The 20,626-nt window shown below is 41.4% G+C and overlaps 1 protein-coding gene across 1 annotated transcript; it reads left to right on the forward strand.

Annotated features, from left to right (window-relative positions):
• The first annotated feature begins 7,922 nt into the window (after positions 1–7,922).
• LOC107569473 (olfactory receptor 52K1-like) lies at positions 7,923–15,839 on the forward strand. The gene is made up of 3 exons (XM_016255580.1): positions 7,923–8,852; positions 14,730–14,890; positions 15,677–15,839. The coding sequence occupies exons 1-3, from the start codon at positions 7,923–7,925 to the stop codon at positions 15,837–15,839; spliced, it is 1,254 nt and encodes a 417-aa protein (XP_016111066.1).
• The last annotated feature ends 4,787 nt before the right edge of the window (positions 15,840–20,626 follow it).

Raw genomic sequence — 20,626 nt, forward strand, 5'->3', positions numbered from 1 at the left:
CTCTGGTACTGATGGCCGTCAGGGCCACCCTTCACCGGTCTACTGGAGTACCCCCGTTCGAGATGATGACGGGGTGACAAATGACACTACCGTTACACCTGCTGTACCAACCTGGTGACCTGAACCTCGTTACCACCTATACCACTCACCAATACCTGGAAGAGTTGCATCAGCACCTGACAACAACTTTTGCCTTCGCGCAACAACTCCAAAGAAGTGCAGAAGGTCAAAAAGCCTACTATGACCAAAAGGCCTCTCACCAGGAACTTAATGTCGGAGACAAAGTATGGTACTACAGCTTCGCCCAACCAAGGCAGAACGCTCCCCATCGCCTGTCAAAGAAATTCCTACCTCACTGGACAGGACCCCATGAGATTGTGGACAAGCTCTCACCTGTTGCCTATCGAATCAAAATCAGCCAAGGGCGCAGCGAGCCAGTCCTTCGATGGGTCCATCGAAACCAGATAAAGAGGCACCAGGGCTCCAACCGATAGGAAAAGGGGGAAGATCAAACAAACTGACACAGACCGACAATCTCATACTCTACACTACACTGACATAAATCCTGTCATTTTAGGAAGACATATAGCTACCTTGCGTAGACACAACACTTACACACTCTCCTCCGCCGCACTGCTAGGGCCAACCTCTAGTAGAGAGGAGGTACTCCACACATGTGACACTCGTTTGCTGTCTCACCTCATTCGGTGTCCTTGTGTTTCTTTGTTTGTTTGTTTTTTTCCTTTGTGTCTCTCTTGGTGTTTTTCATTTCCCCCCTCACTACAATTTCCTTTCCCCTCTAGTCCCCTCATCAGGGAACTCCCTTAACTCAACTTTAAATCCAGGTCCCGAAACTAGGATTGACTCCTTTCACCAAAAATCTTTTTTGTCGTAAATCGTTGAGAAAAGCCGGCGCCAACCAAATTGAGGCAACACAAGCCAAGATCGTCGGAAACCGCCGGCTAGTCGACACCCCAGCGCGTACAGCTACCCTCACCTACGATCAACACGACATTGCCATGCACATTATCCTGCCCAACCAGACTTTATGGATCAATGTCCCTAAGGGCTCGATCTTCCATATTGATGATTTAGCATTGTATCACCTTACCGGCAACGAGTATCAGGCCGAACTCGAAATCTCACCCTTCTTCAAACAGCATTCCTTCGTCCTCGATCCAGAATTGGAAGAAAGGATCAAGGAGGAAGGAATGCAACTTATTGATTTGACTTCTGTTGATACAGCTCTAGAAGCTATCGCTCGCCTTCCGCCCGCTGGCGCGCCAATCATTCGGTCTTGGTCTGCCGCTGACACAGCGCTTTGCGTTTCTACTATTGTAGGATATGTTGTGACTCTGACACTTGCCTTCCTCCTCCACAAGCGAGTGAACGTCGTTCAAGAGTCTTTCAACAAGTGCATGTCCGGCGTCCCGCACATGTTCCGACGTGATAAAACGGACCAAGAACCTGAACCTGAACCTGAGAACTCAACCAACCTGATTGAGATTACGCCTATACCGCCTCGTCGAACCTCTGACAATTAGAGCAATCTAAATGACACAATAATGATACGAGTAATCCTAAATAATGCATCCCTATGTCTTCTCAAGTTTCAAAACCTGATCTTTCCAAAATTACCCATGTCCTGCACCAGGATTCAGTCAGTGATGGAGATGTTGTTTGTGTCTTGTGTGTGTCTGTTCTCTCTGCCTCTTGTTCCAGTTCCCGCTGACGTTCGCAATGGGAACCTCACTGAGCAAAAGGGGGTTACATGTAGGGATTTCTGTCATGAACGGACACTGATATGCCACAGAAACAACTCATCATGAGATGACGAACCAATCTAATCAAGAGATAACACAGAGATCTTTTGTATCAGGACTACAACTTATAGATACCTCGTGATGTCTTGTGACCATCAATGAATGAACTACTACATCCAACAGGAAGAGGACGAGTAATTTAATCACACCCTCAAGCTAATAAACAACAGAACAAAGAACATGGTATCTGGAAATGTTCCAGCGACAGACTTGCCCGGACCCCATGACCGGTTAACGCATAAATTGCTAAATCCAATAAACAGAAAGCGACAGATTAAGAGCTCCCTGTCCAAGAGAAGAATGGCAGACACACAACTCGTGACATGGGCATGACCTCAGGACACCTCCCCTTTCCCCCCCTTTTGCATTCCAAAAAAGGGATGCATCCTTTTACTACTTTCAGAAAACGCACGTTTCTCCTGTCACAGACAAAGGAACACGAAATTTACAACAGACAATTTCAACAGATAATCATTTATGTGCATAGGCAAGGCAACCATATTCATAAATAACATGTTGTATGTCTTATATATATGCTTGACGTGTTTCATGTAATCGGTGCAACTTTAATCAGTGTTTATTACCCTTTTTAGGAAATAAGGTTATTAAAATGTGTGTAATATGTGAAGTTTAATCTTGAATGAATGGCACCACAAATGCAGAATGTTTAAATGAAGTAAACTTTAATAGTATGTACAATACTTGCATTTAAGAGACTTTATAGAAGTATTAACAACTTTTATAGGTGTCCTCATGTGATGAATTGAAGCCTCTTGTTAATGTATGCACGCTCCGCCTTGCAAGAAGCCAATTGGAAGAACACGCCGTAGGTTGGACGTATGCCACGGATCAAAACCCCACTGCAACTCAGATTCAATTGCTTCTCGCTGTTTACTCTCTCGAGTGAAGGCTTTTGCTGCTTGCTCTCCCGAACGCAGGCTCTTCGCCACTTGCTTTCCCGAGCAAGGCCTTGTTGCCGTGTGGAGAGCACTATAACTTGTGCTCACAAGCTGAATCATCAGGCGATTGACCATCTAAGAACTCAACTAGTCCGTTGAAGCTTCGTAACTCTGCACAAGGCAAAGTCTTGCTAAAGCAGACTCTCTCAGAAGAACCAGAGGCTCCTCTGTATCCTGGCAACCAACAAATCCAATGAGGGCTCTCCCAAAAGGACGTTAACCTGATGTCATCGCAACAGCCAATCAGCAAAGGAATTTCCCTCCAGCAGCCAAAACCGGAACCCAGTTTCAGCTTTCAGCAAAACGCAAGTAACGAACAAAATCTTCTATCTGCTGAACTGGCGCTGATGATCGATTTAAGCAGTAAACGTAAGACAAATCTCTGCTTTATGAATTCTGTCAGGCTGAATTTAAAACCACTCGTGAAAACGAGTTAGAACTTTGGGAACTTCTCAGAACTCCGTTAACAGCATTTTCATTCTTCAGAGACTGTATGTATGTGTGTGTGTATGTGTATGTCTTAGCTTAGGTCAATGTAATTTAGAATAGCCAATAAATTCATGTTTCATTTATAAAGAATCATTGTCTGGTGTCGTATAATTTTAAAGTCAAACCTTGCCAAGATCATGTTACCTCGCTAGGAGCTTACAAATTATCATAATTGTATTGACCTGTGGCCAAGGAAAATACACACAGTCAGATTAAGATACACGGACATTAACGTCTCGCTGGACGACCACTGATAAGGTGTAAACTATTAAAATTTGAAATCAGTTCTAATCAGGTAGACTTCGAATTTTCAGATTCGAGTCCTTTCAAAACCTGAATGAATTAATAATAATTAATTCCCTAAGAAACGTAATCAGACATTACAATATTTAAGAGTTATGTTACATTAATGTGTTCAATGATGTCTCTAAAGTCATTTTTATTAATTACAAACATGAAATATGATGTTTATTTGTATTGTCCATGGACAGCTTATCTGACGCACATTAAATAAGCTGGCATTTAACTAGCAAGGATAAGACAGAACAGATAGTTAGGTCTGATCAAGGGTCAGAGTCAGAAATCCGTACAAAAAAGGTTCTCTACAGAAAAGACAGTTCAAGGTCAGGGCTAGACAGAAAGTCGGTAAACAGGGATCATTATGAACCGGCAACCACCAAGGGGCTTGACTGAGGCAAGAAGGCCAAGGAGAGCAGAGAATTTGAGGATCAGGCTGGGCGGTCTGAGTATGAGGCATAACCAAACGGCCGATGGGGGGCACAAAGCAAAAAAAGGAAAAACAGAGCTCGGGAGACAGTTATCTGTCCTGATAGTAACCCCCACAAACTGAAATGCAAGTTCCAGGTTAAGCAGGTTGGGAGCTAAGGTAAAATGGGACTGGAGATCATCACATGCTGTCTGTGCAGCCACTTCTGTCGGACATCGAATACGTGCTAAATTGACATACTTGTTTCTCCAAAAAAACAATGCTACAGCCAGTTATTCTACTTTGAAATGCACTTTCTGTGTCTGAATGTGTTTTTATTTGGTCTGTGTGATTCCGCAAACTGCAAATTTACCTAATATTATTTTGACATGCTGAATAGTATTTTGAGTTCAGCAACTGCCGATTACCTTGTTTACGTTCAGTGGATACTCTCCAAAACGGCGGAAGATGGTATAACTCTGGAAAAAGAATTGTTGAATAAATTGTTATTATTGTTTTCTTTGCACACAAAAAGTATTCTTGTAGCATCATAAAATTATGGTTGAACCACTGATGTCCCATGGACTATTTTACAGATGTCCTTGCTATGTTTCTGGACCTGGAAATATTGTAGTTGCGTTGCTGTCTAAGGAGGGTCAGAGATCTCTCAGATTTTATCAAAAATATCTTAATCTGTGTTCCGAAGATTAATGATGGTCTTACGGGTTTGGAATGACATGAGGGTGAGTAATTAATGACAGAATTTGAATTTTTGGGTGAACTAACCCTTTAATTTAATGGTTTGCATGCATTTATAAAAATAGAAATCTATTCATATAAATGTATACTTTCATTGGAGCAACTAACCCCACCCCTACTCTAAACCTATCCACTTCTGAACAATATAAAACACGTGACAGGCAAATGAAAGTATAGTCACATGTATTTATTGCAAAAACTGACCATAAAAAGCAGTATAAAAGTATTACAAACAAGTCGTGTTGCATTCCAAGTCTTCTGATGCCATAGGATATCTTTGTGAAGAACAGAGTAAATCATAAGGTTTAAATCGCTGAAAATAATCCCGCTCCCTTAAAGCGCTCACATCTAATTCAAAAAGATACTTCCAAACATTAGCATGATGCAATCAGTCACGAGACACACAAGGCTTCTTCTGGCGGCAATTTTTTAATTTGCGCACAGACTGCACACAGGATCTGAGTTTTACGGCAGATAGAGACAGTGATCACGTCTATTCCTCTCACAAATCAATCGTTTTGCCTCAGAAGACTTCATAATATATGTAGACTTAATAATAAAATAATTTATGACTGTATTTGTGTCTGCCTGTTAGATCCTGTTTTATTGACAAATGGTAGGTTTAGGGGCAGGGGTTGGGTTATGTGCTCATAAATGTGTAAATAGTGTAATGTAAATAAAATTGCTGTGACTGTCTATATTGAAAAAATCACACCCCAACATATATGCAATAATGGCAATATTATTACCCAATATATCATTTAATCTTGACAATCAAATTCCTAATGCCTTTCGCGTCTGCATATTGGCACCAAAGGTTTCTTATTTAAAGCAATGGAGGACCCTGCACGTCGAAAAATGATGCTAAAGTGCTACCCTGTGCGTCAAAAAGTGATTCCAAATGGTCCTGACCAAGCAACAATATGTATCGAGTTGGGAGTGTGAATGTGTTGTTTTGAAAATCTAAAAATGCACAAAGTTTTCTGTAAGCGGTAGGGTTGGTGTAGGGTGATAGAAAATACAGTTTGTACAGTATAAAAACCATTAAGCCTATGGAGAGTCCCCGCAAACCACCAATACCAACGTGTGTGTGTGTGTGTGTGTGTTTGTGTGTGTGTGTGTGTGTGTGTGTAATTACAGTACATGTCATTGAGCAGCATTAAACAGTCTTTGTAAATAGACATACAGGTGCATCTCAATAAATTAGAATGTCATGGAAAGCCAGCTTCTTTGGCAATTAATGTTTGTGGCTTACCCTCCTTGTGAAGGGTGTCAATGATTGTCTTCTGGACAACTGTCAGATCAGCAGTCTTCCCCATGATTGTGTAGCCTAGTGAACCAAACTGAGAGACCATTTTGAAGGCTCAGGAAACCAGATTAGCTGATTGGCATGTCACCATATTCTAATTTGTTGAGATAGTGAATTGGTGGGTTTTTGTTAAATGTGAGCCAAAATCATCACAATTAAAAGAACCAAAGACTTAAATTACTTCAGTCTATGTGCATTGAATTTATTTAATACACAAGTTTCACAATTTGAGTTGAATTACTGAAATAAATGAACTTTTCCACGACATTCTAATTTATTGAGATGCACCTGTAAATGCTGTGTCAGATGCAGTTTTTGTTCCACCTTTGCAATGAAAAGATGGCTGTTGATGTTGAAAGAAAATTGACTGGTAACAGTCTATTGTGACTGTTAGAAGTCATATATCTGAGATATAGGCATAGACAACAGGGCTGTTGGTTGCTGCTGCTATTGATGACTCTCAGTACAAAGACTTTTTCAGTCTAGAAATAGCTGAGATGTCCTGGGAGCTTAGTGACCTGACTAACCAGGGTGACCCTGCATGGATCCTTGAAGTTTGTATATTGGACACCTTTTCATTTCTCTGAGTCCATGCTGGCCAGAGTGTGATGTTGCAGCACATATTGACAGGATTTATGAAATGGGGAAACACAGACAAGCAGAAAACAAAGAATCCCAATGCTGTAAGATTAAGTATCAGACCTCTTGAAATCTTTCAAATATTTAAAAAACAAATTATTGCGGTACCTACATATTTTGGTAAATTACACAAATGTCCATAAACTGGGTCATGATGCAAGATTGATCACAATGTCATAAACAAGGTGCTGCTGTGCCCTTAGATTTTCCATATGTGAAAAAACATTTGTTGCTCTTAATTATTTCAACCATGAACATTAAGACTGTAAACAAAGACACATTTTTTTAAAGTAACACACTGTCATGTAAAAAGTTTGTGATGATTTGCAATTAGCATGACGTCACTTGTAATAATTTGTGGTGAAACAACGCCCAATTAACTTTTGTAAGATAATTGGCCCCTTGGTGATGTCAAATGTCTCTCTTGGTCAACTCAGATCTTAAGCCTGCGTCCCTTGAGTGCTATTTGGTGTGTTTTTAGCGAGATGAAAGTAAGTTTGACCCTGACTATAGTTATAGCAACAGAAACACAAAGGGCCCTTGAGATTAATCTAGCCAAGTAAACAGTCCAGTAATGAGGAACGAGTTAGAGCTACTGATATATTTTTTTTCTCAGATATGGAAACTGATTTCTGCTGTTCTCCACAGAGTTCACAGGCCTACTCATGATTAGGCCTGCAAACACTCTGACTACCATAAAACAAGCTAGTGAGATGAAAACATGATATGTATTATTAGGGGTAGTTGATGGATAAATATTTTCATATGGCCAAATAACACAATTATAATACAGTAAAACAGTCTCAATTTCTTTCAAATGCATTGCATTTGTAGTGATTGTTGGTCATAAAAATCACAGAAATCAGAAAACCAATGACCACCACCACAGAAGCAAATACCACAAAAAGGAAGTGAGCTCTATTGCTCTATGGGAGTAGCTAACAGACACATGGGAAAACGAAACAGTATATTTAGAGCTTGTCATAAATTTTAATGAGTGTAATGAAAGCTTCAAACACAACACACCTCTTATCTGACTGATAATAATAATGTTTATTTGTTTTGTATTGTCATTTTATTGCAGCGGAAACAATGATTTTGTTTCACAACACAGGGTTATATTTTTCACCATGACGTAAATATGTATTTGATTTCAGGGTATCCGTATGTTGTTAAGAGGGAAACTTGATCAACTATAATTTCTCAGTTTTATCAACACAGCAGGGCTTTTATTCAGCATGAAGGATCTTTCTGCACAAAATATTTCATTCACAGACTTTAAGCTGATTGGTTTCTACAGCTTAGGAGAATGGAGGCCATTTTTATTTATTCCATTCTTTCTGATGTTTTTATTGGCTATCACAGAAAATTCTATTCTCATATATTTAATCAAATCTCAAAAGTCTCTTCATTCTCCTATGTACGTATTAATAGGTGTTATGGCAGTTTTAGACTTGATCTTACCAATATTTTTTGTACCTAACATGCTTCTTAGCTTTTTATTCAATTGGAGTGGCATATCTCTGACTGGTTGTTTGATACAAATGTTTGGCATTCATTTTGTTGGAGCATTTCAATCTACTTTGCTTTTGTGGATGGCACTGGATCGTTACTTTGCAATATGCAAACCACTTAATTATCATAAATACATGGAAATTGCTAACTTTTCAAAATTTGTTTTTGTGCCATTAATCAGAAATGGATTTCTGATGGTCACTATGGTCTCTTTAGCAGGAAAACTGACATTTTGTAGAAATATGATCGATCACTGTTTATGTGAGCACATGGCATTGGTTCAGTTAGCCTGTGGAGATATATCTGTTAATAACATTGTAGGACTTCTGTCTGCTTTCATAATCCCAACTACTGATTTTATTCTCATTACAATTTCATATGTTGTGATTTTTACCTCTGTGTTTAGATCTGGTAAGGCTCATTTTAAGGCCATAAATACCTGCATTACCCACATCATTGTTATGACACTTAGTTTGACTTCTGCCTTGATTGCATTTATGTCCTACAGAATAAGGAGTAATGTTTCTTCTAGCAACCGTACATTTATGAGCATAATATACATTATGTTTCCAAGTTGTTTCAACCCAATAATCTATGGGTGGAGAACAAAAGAAATAAGACAAACGTTTCTCAAATTTATAAAGAAAAGAAAGGTTTTACCTTTTTAAAGTAAGTGAATGTCTATTATAAATGAATGGATGTTACAAAGGGAAAATGTGCGATGACTACAATAAGCTATTGTAATATATGTAAAGCACAATCCATGATCATGTGATGTGAATTCTGTTCAGCTGTATTGTGAGAACTCTTAGATTGTATTTAGTTTAATTGTAACTGTTTTCGCAGTTGTCCTGTTGATTCATTTATGGCTGCATTCCAAAGCTTCACTGCCCTAACAGGCAAAAACTTTACAGGCAGCATTTGTGTACAAAGGTATCTCGTGAAACAGACATGCTTCTGAGGTAACATAACAGTCTAATAATGCAGTGGTTTCCAACCGTGTTGCTGGAGCCCTATGAACACTGCACAATTTGCATGTCTCCTTTGTCTGACACACATATTTCAGGCCTTGGAGTCTCTATCGAGCGGACCTAAATGTGGATCTTTTGTGATAACTAAACAAATAAGTAATTACTACAATACTTTTCACTAGAAATTTAAATTTTAAGTTGAAAAAATGGTCAAAATCATAATAATATAAATACTCAAACTGACTGCTGTCTGCAACTTTCAGATGTCATTATATTCTTCAGCTCTACTGTACAGAACTGCACACACAGAATAGTGGGATATCAAAGGATACATCTATGCTACTTTCAAAAATCGATCAGATGAAGGCATAGACATGTTGTGATATGATTATTGGATTTGGATATGCCTTGTCGACCTCTGTACACTGCTCGTGGAGGCAGTATATTTCAGCTTTAGCTTTTAGACAGCCTATGTTTATATCTATTGGTTGCTAATTGTGCTGACATGTTTTTAGTTTAGTTTTTCATTTTATCTGTGTATTTATTTTCCATCAAGTTACAAGTTGCTAAATTCAAGTGTTCATTTCTCCACCCTAGACTATGAATTACTCCATATATTCAATAAAAAAATATCTATCTATCTATCTATCTATATGATGTTTTATTAACAAGGTTCGGGAGGAGCACGATCAGATAATCAATCAGTCTGGCCCAGGTGGAGCTCATCAGCCAATCACCTTAACAAGCACAATACATATATATATATATATATACATATGTATATATATACAGCCAACTTGCCTCAGTTCCTCGACAGTTTTCCAGCATTCAGTTTTGCTCCTTTAGCCTGTATATCACAGACTCAACTTTTTCCGTACTACGACGAGACCTGTACCGGAGATCTTTCGTATCCTCCGTCGCAATCTGCCGGCCCTAGGCTCACTCCTTTTCCGCCAGTCACCACCACCGAGCAATAGGGCTTCATCGCGGCCACCACTCTGCTCGACCAGCCACACGCTCTCCACAACGTCGAGGCTTAATCTCGACTCCACCGGTGAGACTTCCAACTTCCCCAACATCCTTGTATCATTCGGCCATGTCAATATATCCTTCGATCAGAAAGTGGATAGTATTTAAGGCTGAAGCAAACGCTGATTTATTTCCGACTAACCATTCTCATGGAGGGTAAACAAAGCTGATCTGTACAATCTATTCTTCCCCTGCAAATTAGCCAAGGCGGCCAAAAGATTGAGCAAAGCCTCAGATTCGCCTCACTCGACACCACCATTGTCCTGCACAAGACCCGGCTCTCCTTGAGCTTTGGGTCACAGCAGTAAGCCTTAAACAAGCCTGGGCCGCGCTCCAGTTCTCACCGCAGCAAAACCTCATTCGTTTCCCGCTTCGGCTCAACTTTTCACCGCGGCTCTTCCGGCCAGGCCTCCAGCTCTCGTAGCATTCACTAGCGCGAGGCTGCTTCCGCTGGCATTGCAGGCCGTGTTGCAATTTAATTTTCAGGTAAAGTCGCTAAAGGTAGGTCATTTGTTGTTAAAAGTTGTTAAACGACGTGATGACATTATGGATGTTGATGTCATTTTTGTAACCATGACGCAAAACTGCGTAGAACACACAATGAAATTACTCTAATTTTCTGTATTAATTTTCACTAGCTTTTTACCTGTATTTTAAATTACACATTGTACTCAGATAGACAGATAAGATGAAAAAGATTGATTTTTGTGAAAATAAGTTAAACAGTGTACAATTATAGGCGCAAACTAACAATTAAGGCCTATCATAAAGAAACTATTAATATTATTATTATTATTGAACAAGTACAACTAGCAACCTAATTTGCATGCATTGTGCATACTGCTAGGCACCTCTCTCCAAGTCTCTATCAGCTGATGTGCTGCTTGGCTGGCTAGCGATTTCAATACTTACTACTTATTGTGTGGTTAAGAGGAAAAGCATGTCTTTTCGTCATTTTATGATCTTGTCAAAGTTGTCATATTTCTCCTGCTACTTCTAACCTCTCTTCCTTTTCAGTGGTCTCCAGCTCCTGTAGCACACACTAGTGTGAGGCTGCCTCTGCAAGCTCTGCAGGCTGCACAGGCTCTCCAGCATTTTCCCCCGAATATCACAAGCCCCCGTGGCCTACAGCTACAGCAGCTGAAACAAGCGCAAAGCTGCTTACGCTTGCAACACATGCCCTCACATCTCAGTCTTTCCTCCTGTTACTTCTAATCCTTATCCTTATTATTATTATTATTATTATTGAACAAGTACAACTAGCAACCTAATTTGCATGCATTGTGCATACTGCTAGGCACCTCTCTCCAAGTCTCTATCAGCTGATGTGCTGCTTGGCTGGCTAGCGGTTTCAATACTTACTACTTATTGTGTGGTTAAGAGGAAAAGCATGTCTTTTCGTCATTTTATGATCTTGTCAAAGTTGTCATATTTCTCCTGCTACTTCTAACCTCTCTTCCTTTTCAGTGGTCTCCAGCTCCTGTAGCACACACTAGTGTGAGGCTGCCTCTGCAAGCTCTGCAGGCTGCACAGGCTCTCCAGCATTTTCCCCCGAATATCACAAGCCCCCGTGGCCTACAGCTACAGCAGCTGAAACAAGCGCAAAGCTGCTTACGCTTGCAACACATGCCCTCACATCTCAGTCTTTCCTCCTGTTACTTCTAATCCTTATCCTTTTCCTTTTCAGTGGCCTCCAGCTCCCACAGCACACACTAGCGTGAGGCTGCCTCTGCTAGCTGTGCAGGCTGCACAGGCTCTTCAGGATGTCACAAAACCCACTCCCTTCCCGTGACCTACAGCAGCTGAAGGAAGCGTGAGGCTGCCTCCGCTTGCAACTCAGGCCCACACATCTCGGGCTTTTCTTCCCATTTCTAATGACTGCTTTTTCTTTTCCGTGGCCTCCAGCTCCCATAGCAGACACTAACCCGGAAGCCGATTTAAACGTCAGGCTGCCTCTGCTGACAACTGCAGCCCATGCACCTCTTCCTCTTAGCTCCCTACTTCATTCAAAATTAAGTTGTCGTACAGATCAAGTTCCGGCTCCCCTCGAGCTTGAAGACGCAGCAGGCCGTCAGCAAGCCTGGGCCGTGCCCCAGACTCGGCTGCTCCTCACACTGCATTGCCTCACTCCTCTTCTCAACCAATCACTGTGGCGCCTTCAGCTACAGCGTCGCACGCAATGTCGCCCGCTGGCGTAGCTTCCCAAACTTCTATCTTTCTCACTCCCTTCCTTCTACCTCCGGCGGCAGACGTTAGCGTGAGGCTGCCTCCGCTAGCCACTCAAGATCAGCCACCTTACTCTTACCCTTCTGCTACTTCTTTTTCCTATCAATGGCCAGCAGACCCCGCTGCTGACGTCCAAGCAGGGCATCATCAGCCAGCAGCGCAAGCTTACAGACCTCCTCCCTCATTTCCTTCTACCTCTTCCTGCGTGCTTCCCTCAGCACCAGAGGCTAATCCGTTCGTGAGGCTGCCTCCGCAAAAGGTTACGGCCCCTCCTTATCTTCCTTTTAACCCTTCTCTCCAACCTAAACCTCAGTACACCTACCTCTTCCTGCGTGCTTCCCTCAGCACCAGAGGCTAATCCGTTCGTGAGGCTGCCTCCGCAAAAGGTTACGGCCCCTCCTTATCTTCCTTTTAACCCTTCTCTCCAATCTAAACCTCAGTACACTTCATTAACCGCAGTCCCACTACCTACCCCACCGAATGCTGCAGCTCAGGAACCACCCCCTGTGCCTAATACCATCAAGTCTCAGATTCTCGCAGAAATTCAGAGCGCTGGCTCCGGAGGCGGACCCATCGCCAACCCCAGTACCTCACTAATAGCAACTTGTATTCCCACAACACATACCTTAAAACCTCCACAACGCGTCACTCGGTTCGATCCTCCAAGCAGTTTCACCCAGAACCATCCAATCTTATCTAACTGCTTGGAGATGATTTAAAGCTTTCCACCTCTTGTACAACCTGCCATTTCCAGATTTCTCCCTCCTCTCAATCACATCTTTCGTTTCCGACCTCAACACCTGTAAGAACCTCCAAGCCCGGTCCATCAAAGTTTATCTAAGCGGCATCCATTTTTTTCACAAATTAATCTACGGCGCCCCTCTCCTGAAATAAACAATTCTCAAACATCTCTTTTGATCAAAGGAATTCAGCACTCTCATCCTCCAAGCCCGGACGCTAGACAGCCGATAACTTTCGACATTCTTTCTAAATATATCCACATTCTCTGCACAGGGTAACACTATCTTCATACCGCTCGTAGACTCGACGCAATGTTCATACTGGCTTTTTTTGGTTTCCTGAGATGCTTGGAATTCACAATAACTTGTATTCAACCCCAAACTCCATCCAACCGTCTCCGACCTTTCCGTGCTCGACAGCGAAACAATCTCCTATTTCATCAAAGTAAATCAGATCAGGAAAAAGAGGTCACCACGTCTAAATTTTTAACCTCCTGTCACCAATCCAACCGTATCAGGCCCTTTTTCTTACCTGCAATTTAGAAGCTCTCAGTCTACATCCTCCCCTTGACCCTCTTTTTGTCGATGTAACCACCCCGTCACACGTTTTTGGTTTCAAAAACATCTATCCAAACGATCCAAAACATCGTCCAACCAGTCATACCCATAGAAAGATTTTCCTGTCACACCTTCCGAATCAGGGCAGTAACTACAGCATTGTATTCAACCCCAAACTCCATCCAACCGTCTCCGACCTTTCCGTGCTCGACAGCGAAACAATCTCCTATTTCATCAAAGTAAATCAGATCAGGAAAAAGAGGTCACCACGTCTAAATTTTTAACCTCCTGTCACCAATCCAACCGTATCAGGCCCTTTTTCTTACCTGCAATTTAGAAGCTCTCAGTCTACATCCTCCCCTTGACCCTCTTTTTGTCGATGTAACCACCCCGTCACACGTTTTTGGTTTCAAAAACATTTATCCAAACAATGTTCAAAAAACATCGCCCAACCAGTCATACCCGTAGAAAGATTTTCCAGCCACTCCTTCCGAATCAGGGCAGTAACTACAGCAGCTCAAAAAGGTCTCTCACAGCAGAAGATCCAAGCTCTCGGTCAATTGTCATCGGACACTTCCAAGAGCTATATCAGGACCAATAATTTTCAGACAAAGAAAGTCCATCTAATTCTGATCAGTTAAATTAAATTTGATGCTGCCGCTGCAATGCCCTGCTTCATTTGATACTGCCACAGCAGTGCCCGCATCATTTGATACTGCCGCTGCAGTGCCCTGCTCATTTGATACTGCCACTGCAGTGCCCTGTTTCGCAAAGGACTGAGTACTGCGTTATCTTGGTCCCCGACAGCTCTCCACTCCTTTCAAAATCTCAAGGCAAGCTTTACTTGAGCACCCATTCTTCATAACACTGATCCTAACCTTCTTTTCACTGTCAAAACAGATGTTTCCAACAGAGGCATCATAGCATTCTCTCCCAATGTCATGGTGCACCACCCAAACTCTACCCTTGTCTATATTATTCATGCAAGCATATTCCTGCTGAACAGAACTATGATGTGGGGAACTGGGAATTGCTGGCCATGAAAGCAGCTTTTGAGGAGTGGCAGCACTGGCTAGAAGAAAAAAAACATCCCTTCCTGGTCCTGACAGATCATAGAAATCTAGAGTATCTTCACATGGCCAAAAGACTCAATCTCAGACAGGCCAGGTGGGCTCTCTTCTTTACTCAGTTTAAGTTCACTGTCACATATCATACAGGTTTCAAAAACACGAAAGCCAATGCTCTTTCCCAACAATATGAGTCCTCACAACATGCAAAGACCGACGAACCCTTCATATGGTCAACCATGATCTTGGTTCCTGTACAATGGAACAAGCATGTAACCCATCACTCCCACACTGTCCTCTGAATCAGACTTATGTTTCTTCATCATTCCAAAAGAAGGTCTTGTAGTGCATTCATTCCTCCCCTAGTTCCGGGCATCCTGGTATTACTGCTACTCCGCAACCACTTCTGGTGGGTATTCAGATATTATGGTATACCCGAGGACATCGTTTCAGACCGGGGCCCAAGTTTACCTCTTGAGTGTGGTCCACATTCTTCCAACAGCTCAAAGTAAACGTCATCCTTACAAATGGGTATCATCCTGAATTCAACTGTCAAACTGAACACTTAAATCAAGAATTGACTCACTTTCTATGGACATACTGCGAACCAGAATCAGTCTTACTGGAGCATCTGCTTTGGGCAGAACATGCCCAGAACTCACTACAGAAACCCTCCACAGGTTTTTGACCCCTTTCCAATGTGTGCTACGATTTCAACCTCCCTTATTCAGTTATTTATTCAGAAGAGGAAAGGAACAGGCTGTCCATCACTGCATCCCAACCCGGAATACACTCCAGGTCAGTGGGTCTGGCATTCTACCTGTGATCTACGTCTCCATCTACCCTTCAAGAAATGTGGATAAATTGGTCCATTCAAAATTCTTAGACCGATTACCCTTGTGTCAAACCCCATTGCCTTGCCCACTACTTATCACATCACTCCCACCTTTCACGTGTCTCTGTTGAAGCCTGCTGGTGGACCAAGAGGGCAGGAGGAAGAGGACAGTGACCAGGTCCCCCACTACCCCGTGTGCCTTGTCCCTTGTTAGTTGTCATGGCAATGTATTAGCCACACCCCTTTCCTTGTTTGTTGTCATAGTTACTTATTGGTCCTTTTGTTCTCCAGTGTATTTACCTATAGCCCTTGTGTTTCTCTTGTGCTTTGTGATTTGTTATAACTAATGGTTGCTGTTTTCCTCGTGTTTTTTTTTCTATGTTTTTGCTGTTTTGCTTCGTTTATTTAGTCACTTCATTAAACAGCCTGCACTTAGATTCTCGCGTCTGCTTGTTTCCTCCAGTCCCCACAACATTACAGAACAACTGACCATAATCATTGATCTAGCAGGAATGCAACTAATCCTTCTTCTTTCCATCCAATGGGTCAAAGAGAACAAAATCATCACTTCCTGACAAACTGACACTAAATATCACTAAGAAAAGTAGGAGAAGCTACTGAATATAATAATTTTCATATATAAATTACTTGCGCCTCAGAGTGAGCAGACGAAACAATAAATGCTGTTATTCCTTTGGAGGTGGATGCCTGCTGTTTGGGAACAGTCATGTAAGACAATTTGCTTGGGCATTTCAGAATGACTGAAACAACATTTCAGATGCTGTCCATTACGAAAAATAAGTTTATTCAAGTGTGCTTTTAGTGTACTTCTTTTAAACTAAAAATAGGAAAGTATTCTTTGTCTACTTTTTATGTACTTCTCAGAAATGGGCTTTATGTACTTCTCAGAAATATACTTAAAATGACATTTAAGTATACTTGGCTTATACTTAGAAAAAGTCTAAATATATTTTAGCTATAATTGTGCTCTTAGAATCCGTGTTTTCATTGTTATACTGTAGGGGGCGCTAGTACACATCTTCTGTACAGAATTTCCAAAAAACACAAGTGAAGAATAAACCGAAACAACAGATGCTTCCACATGTAATCTAACACGATCATCAGACATAAAACAGTATCAAAACTATGTAACATTATGGAATAAAATGTCGACCAATGAAAACTGTCAAGCTTTAGGGGGTTTAATCGACTTTATCTACGTTTTGGTTATCATTCTGAATCCAATTCATAGTCTTTTTTCAGCTTTTTGTTCAAATTGTTGTTTATTTCTTTATTTTTTATTTATGAAACTTATCCACATTAAAGTGTCTTAAAAAAGAATGCATGAAACTAGAATAAAATGTTTTTGTTTACAAGCAGATACCCTGTTCTTTCTTTTGATGTTTTGTATGTTCAGATATTCATGTAACAAAATATGTACAAATTAATACCTAAATAGGGACATAGTAGTATACTTAAAGTATGATGTAAAGTTCACTTAAAGAAAACGTACGAATATACTTGCAGTATAAAACTACTAAACTAGTAGTTTACTGAGACTATACTTCAAAGTGCACTAAAAATGCTACAAGTATTTAATTAGTAAACTATCAGTATACCTATAAGTTCACTTTTAATATAGTTGCAGTAAAAACTAAACATTTTGATGTAAACTAGTTCTGTACTCAAAGTTTACTACTGTTATACTTAAAGCATACTTAAAAGTATACTTTTATATACTAGAAAGTGGGCCAATTTAATCCCAAGGAGTATTGAAATAGTACACTTACAAGTATACTACTAGTACACTGATATTTGTATACTTACTACATAAAGTATACTTAAAAATGTACTTGAACTTTATTTAAGTATACTTACTAAAATAAACTTGAAGTATATTACTTTTTGGTAAGGGGTGCAACGAGAACGGTCTGCTGGTTAGTCAAGTTATCCCGTCCTATCATGCAAAGTCACATTGCTTTTTTGACTTTATTCGGTAAATGTGTTTCTATCGTAGTTTATGCGCATTTTTTTATTAACGGATAAAAAGTTTATCCAACTCAATTGTGCGCATGTTTTTTTATGCGCATTTTTAGAATTTATGCACATCTTGGTGTTTCCATCCAGCATCTTTTTATGCAGTATTTCAAAATGCACATAAACATAGGTGGATGGAAACATAGCTATTGATTGCCTTTCCTTAGGAAGTGTTCACCTGTTTGGAAAGGGGGCGCGCTGCTCAGAAAAGACAGAGACTCTGATGATGAAGCAGCAGCTCCATGTCCTGTGTTTTATTAAAGGGATAGTTCACCCAAAAATGAAAATGTGATGTTTATCTGCTTACCCCCAGGGCATCCAAGATGTAGGTGACTTTGTTTCTTCAGTACAACACATTTGATGATTTTTAAGTCCAACCGTTGCAGTCTATCAGTCTTATAATGGATGGCAATGGTAACCAAATCTATGAGAGTAAAAAAACCATGCACAGACAAATCCAAATTTAACCCTGCGGCTCGTGATGACACATCGATGTCCCAACACACGAAACGATCGGTTTGTGCCAGAAACCGAACCGTATTTATATAATTTTTTACCTCTAATACACCACTATGTCCAACTGCTTTGGGCGCGCGCACGGCTTCCGGTGCGTGAGATGTGTATGCGCTCTGGCGTAGGTTACGTTAATGGGTTTGTTGTCGCGGGAGGAGCAAACGACAGACATCGTTTATTAACAGAAAATAAACAAAGTGTCCAGAAAAAAGGGAATCAAGTGTCCAAAATAAACAGGGGATCTGGTGTCCTCGTCGTGCTGCGGGGTTCGTGAAGGGAAGGGCAGTGGTCAGTAAGGAAGGAAAGGTCCAGGTAAGGGGTGGAGTCCGGCGGCGGCTTCTATCAGCGGCTTCGTCCTTCTCTCTGCTCACGGCACTTGAAGGGACTAGATGGCCCAGCATCCTTGCCCTGACGGCCGTGTAACGGGTGCGGTTCTCGTCCGGACTGCGGGTTCGGCAGCTCACGACTCTGGCGGCACGTGAGTCCCTCTACACACCCCTCCTGGACCCACGAGGACACCAGCGTGCATGCACGGGGAAGAGACCGGTCTCCCGAGGAGAGGCGCGCTCGGCATTTAAACAGCGGTGGCGATGAGGCTCCATTCGGTTCAGGTGTGCCCCATCATACGCCCCCAGCCCTGGCTATTTCAGCGCCCCTCCTCTCTCACACACGCACTCATGTCGGGAGCCTGGCGAAGGGTGGCGATTAAGGGATGGGGTGATGCTGATAATTAGGGGGAGGCAGCCGACTCATCACAGTGTGTTGATATCCAGCCGAAGAGCAATCAACCATAACTTCAGGCGAGCAGGCTCAGAAGTCAGTTTGAACAATTCGGATAAGCGCAAGTAAGTACCATTTTGATTAGCCGCCGTACCTACAATGTCTGTGCACTGTGTAAACAATGAGTGACATATACGCGCGAGCGATCACTTCCGGCGCTTGCATAAACTCGTAAACTACGCCAGAGCGCGTACACATCTCACACACCGGAAGCCGTGCGCGTGCTCAAAGCAGTTGGACATAGTGGTGTATTAGAGGTAAAAAATTATATAAATACTGTTCGGTTTCTGGCACAAACCGATCATTTCATGTCTTAGGACATCAATGTGTCGTCACAAGCCGCAGGGTTTAATTTGGATTTGTCTGTGCATGTTTTTTTTACACTCATAGACTTTGTAACCATTGCCATCCATTATACGACTGATAGACTGCAACGGGTTGGACTTAAAAATCATCAAATGTATTTTACTGAAGAAACAAAGTCACCTACATCTTGGATGCCCTGGGGGTAAGCAGATAAACATCAAATTTTCATTTTTGGGTGAACTATCCCTTTAACTATCACATCTCCCCTAATCAGGTATGAAAGACATGTAAATGTAATAAGAATGCATTCTTAATGTGTTGAAGTTATAAGAATTGCAAATGTTACCCCTTAAAGGGTGAATATTTTGTTGTTTTCTGATGTTTAAAAGTTTGTATTAAGTTCAGCCTGTACACCGCGTGAGCTAATCACAAATTCCATCCTAATGATGGAGACATTGTGTTCTTGTAGTCAATCCAACTATTGAGCGAAATACAAATGTGGGGGAAAACATCCCCTTTAGGACTTAAATGTGTTCAGAAAAGTTATCATTGTTTTAGTGACAATGACATACATTATAAACCAAGTATGAAAAATGTCCAGAGTTTTCATGTTTATTAGAGATTTAACAAAAATTTAATTTGTGCCAAGGGGGCCTTTTGGGGTAAAATGCCCCCCAGTCTGACAAAGCAATTTGCTTTAAACATTTACAGCAAAATCAGAGTACATGCAGCTTTAGCTTAAAATTAAAAAATAATATAAATCAATAATTATGAATTACAAAATTATAATAGCCTTTTTGAAAAAAAATGTTAGCTGATTCTAACTGGCTAGCTAACTAGCAACCTAATGCTAACTTGAGGTCATTTTTTTTTTAAATATAAAGTCCAAATATTTTTATTCAACCAACTTGTTAGAATACATTTGATGGAAAAACGTCTCAGGTTACTTATGTAACCATGGTTCCCTGAGTAGGGAACGAGACACTGCGTCCTCTAGGGGTCGCTATGGAGGAACGCCTCGTCGGGGACCCATGTCTGAAGCATACATTAAAAAAACACCAACAACACGTTGGCCGGCAACAGCCCATGACGTCCCTACCGATGCGACTATAGTATAAATTGGCGCCGGGAGAACATGCCATTCACTTCTTCGTCTGAAGCTTGCGTTCGAAGCATGGCAGGAAGCCTAGAGGACGTTCCCTCGTTCCCTACTCAGGGAACCATGGTTACATAAGTAACCTGAGACGTTCCCTTTCAAGGAAACTTCGAACTGCGTCCTCTAGGGGTCGCTATGGGGAACGATATACCCACGCCGCCATGCTGAGGGAAGTGCGGGCCAGAACCATGGCGAGCACTAAGTACCAA

Source organism: Sinocyclocheilus grahami, unplaced genomic scaffold, assembly GCF_001515645.1.
Source record: "Sinocyclocheilus grahami isolate Dianchi unplaced genomic scaffold, SAMN03320097.WGS_v1.1 scaffold1349.1, whole genome shotgun sequence".
NCBI classification, from domain to species: domain Eukaryota; kingdom Metazoa; phylum Chordata; class Actinopteri; order Cypriniformes; family Cyprinidae; genus Sinocyclocheilus; species Sinocyclocheilus grahami.

Excerpts from the sequence above, each read along its gene's own strand:
- LOC107569473 (XM_016255580.1), top strand. The coding sequence starts at position 7,923 with ATGAAGGATCTTTCTGCACAAAATATTTCATTCACAGACTTTAAGCTG. Across the intron at positions 8,853-14,729 it reads AATTTATAAAGAAAAGAAAG|AACTATGATGTGGGGAACTG; the intron begins GTTTTACCTTTT and ends CCTGCTGAACAG. Across the intron at positions 14,891-15,676 it reads CTCAATCTCAGACAGGCCAG|ACCGATTACCCTTGTGTCAA; the intron begins GTGGGCTCTCTT and ends CAAAATTCTTAG.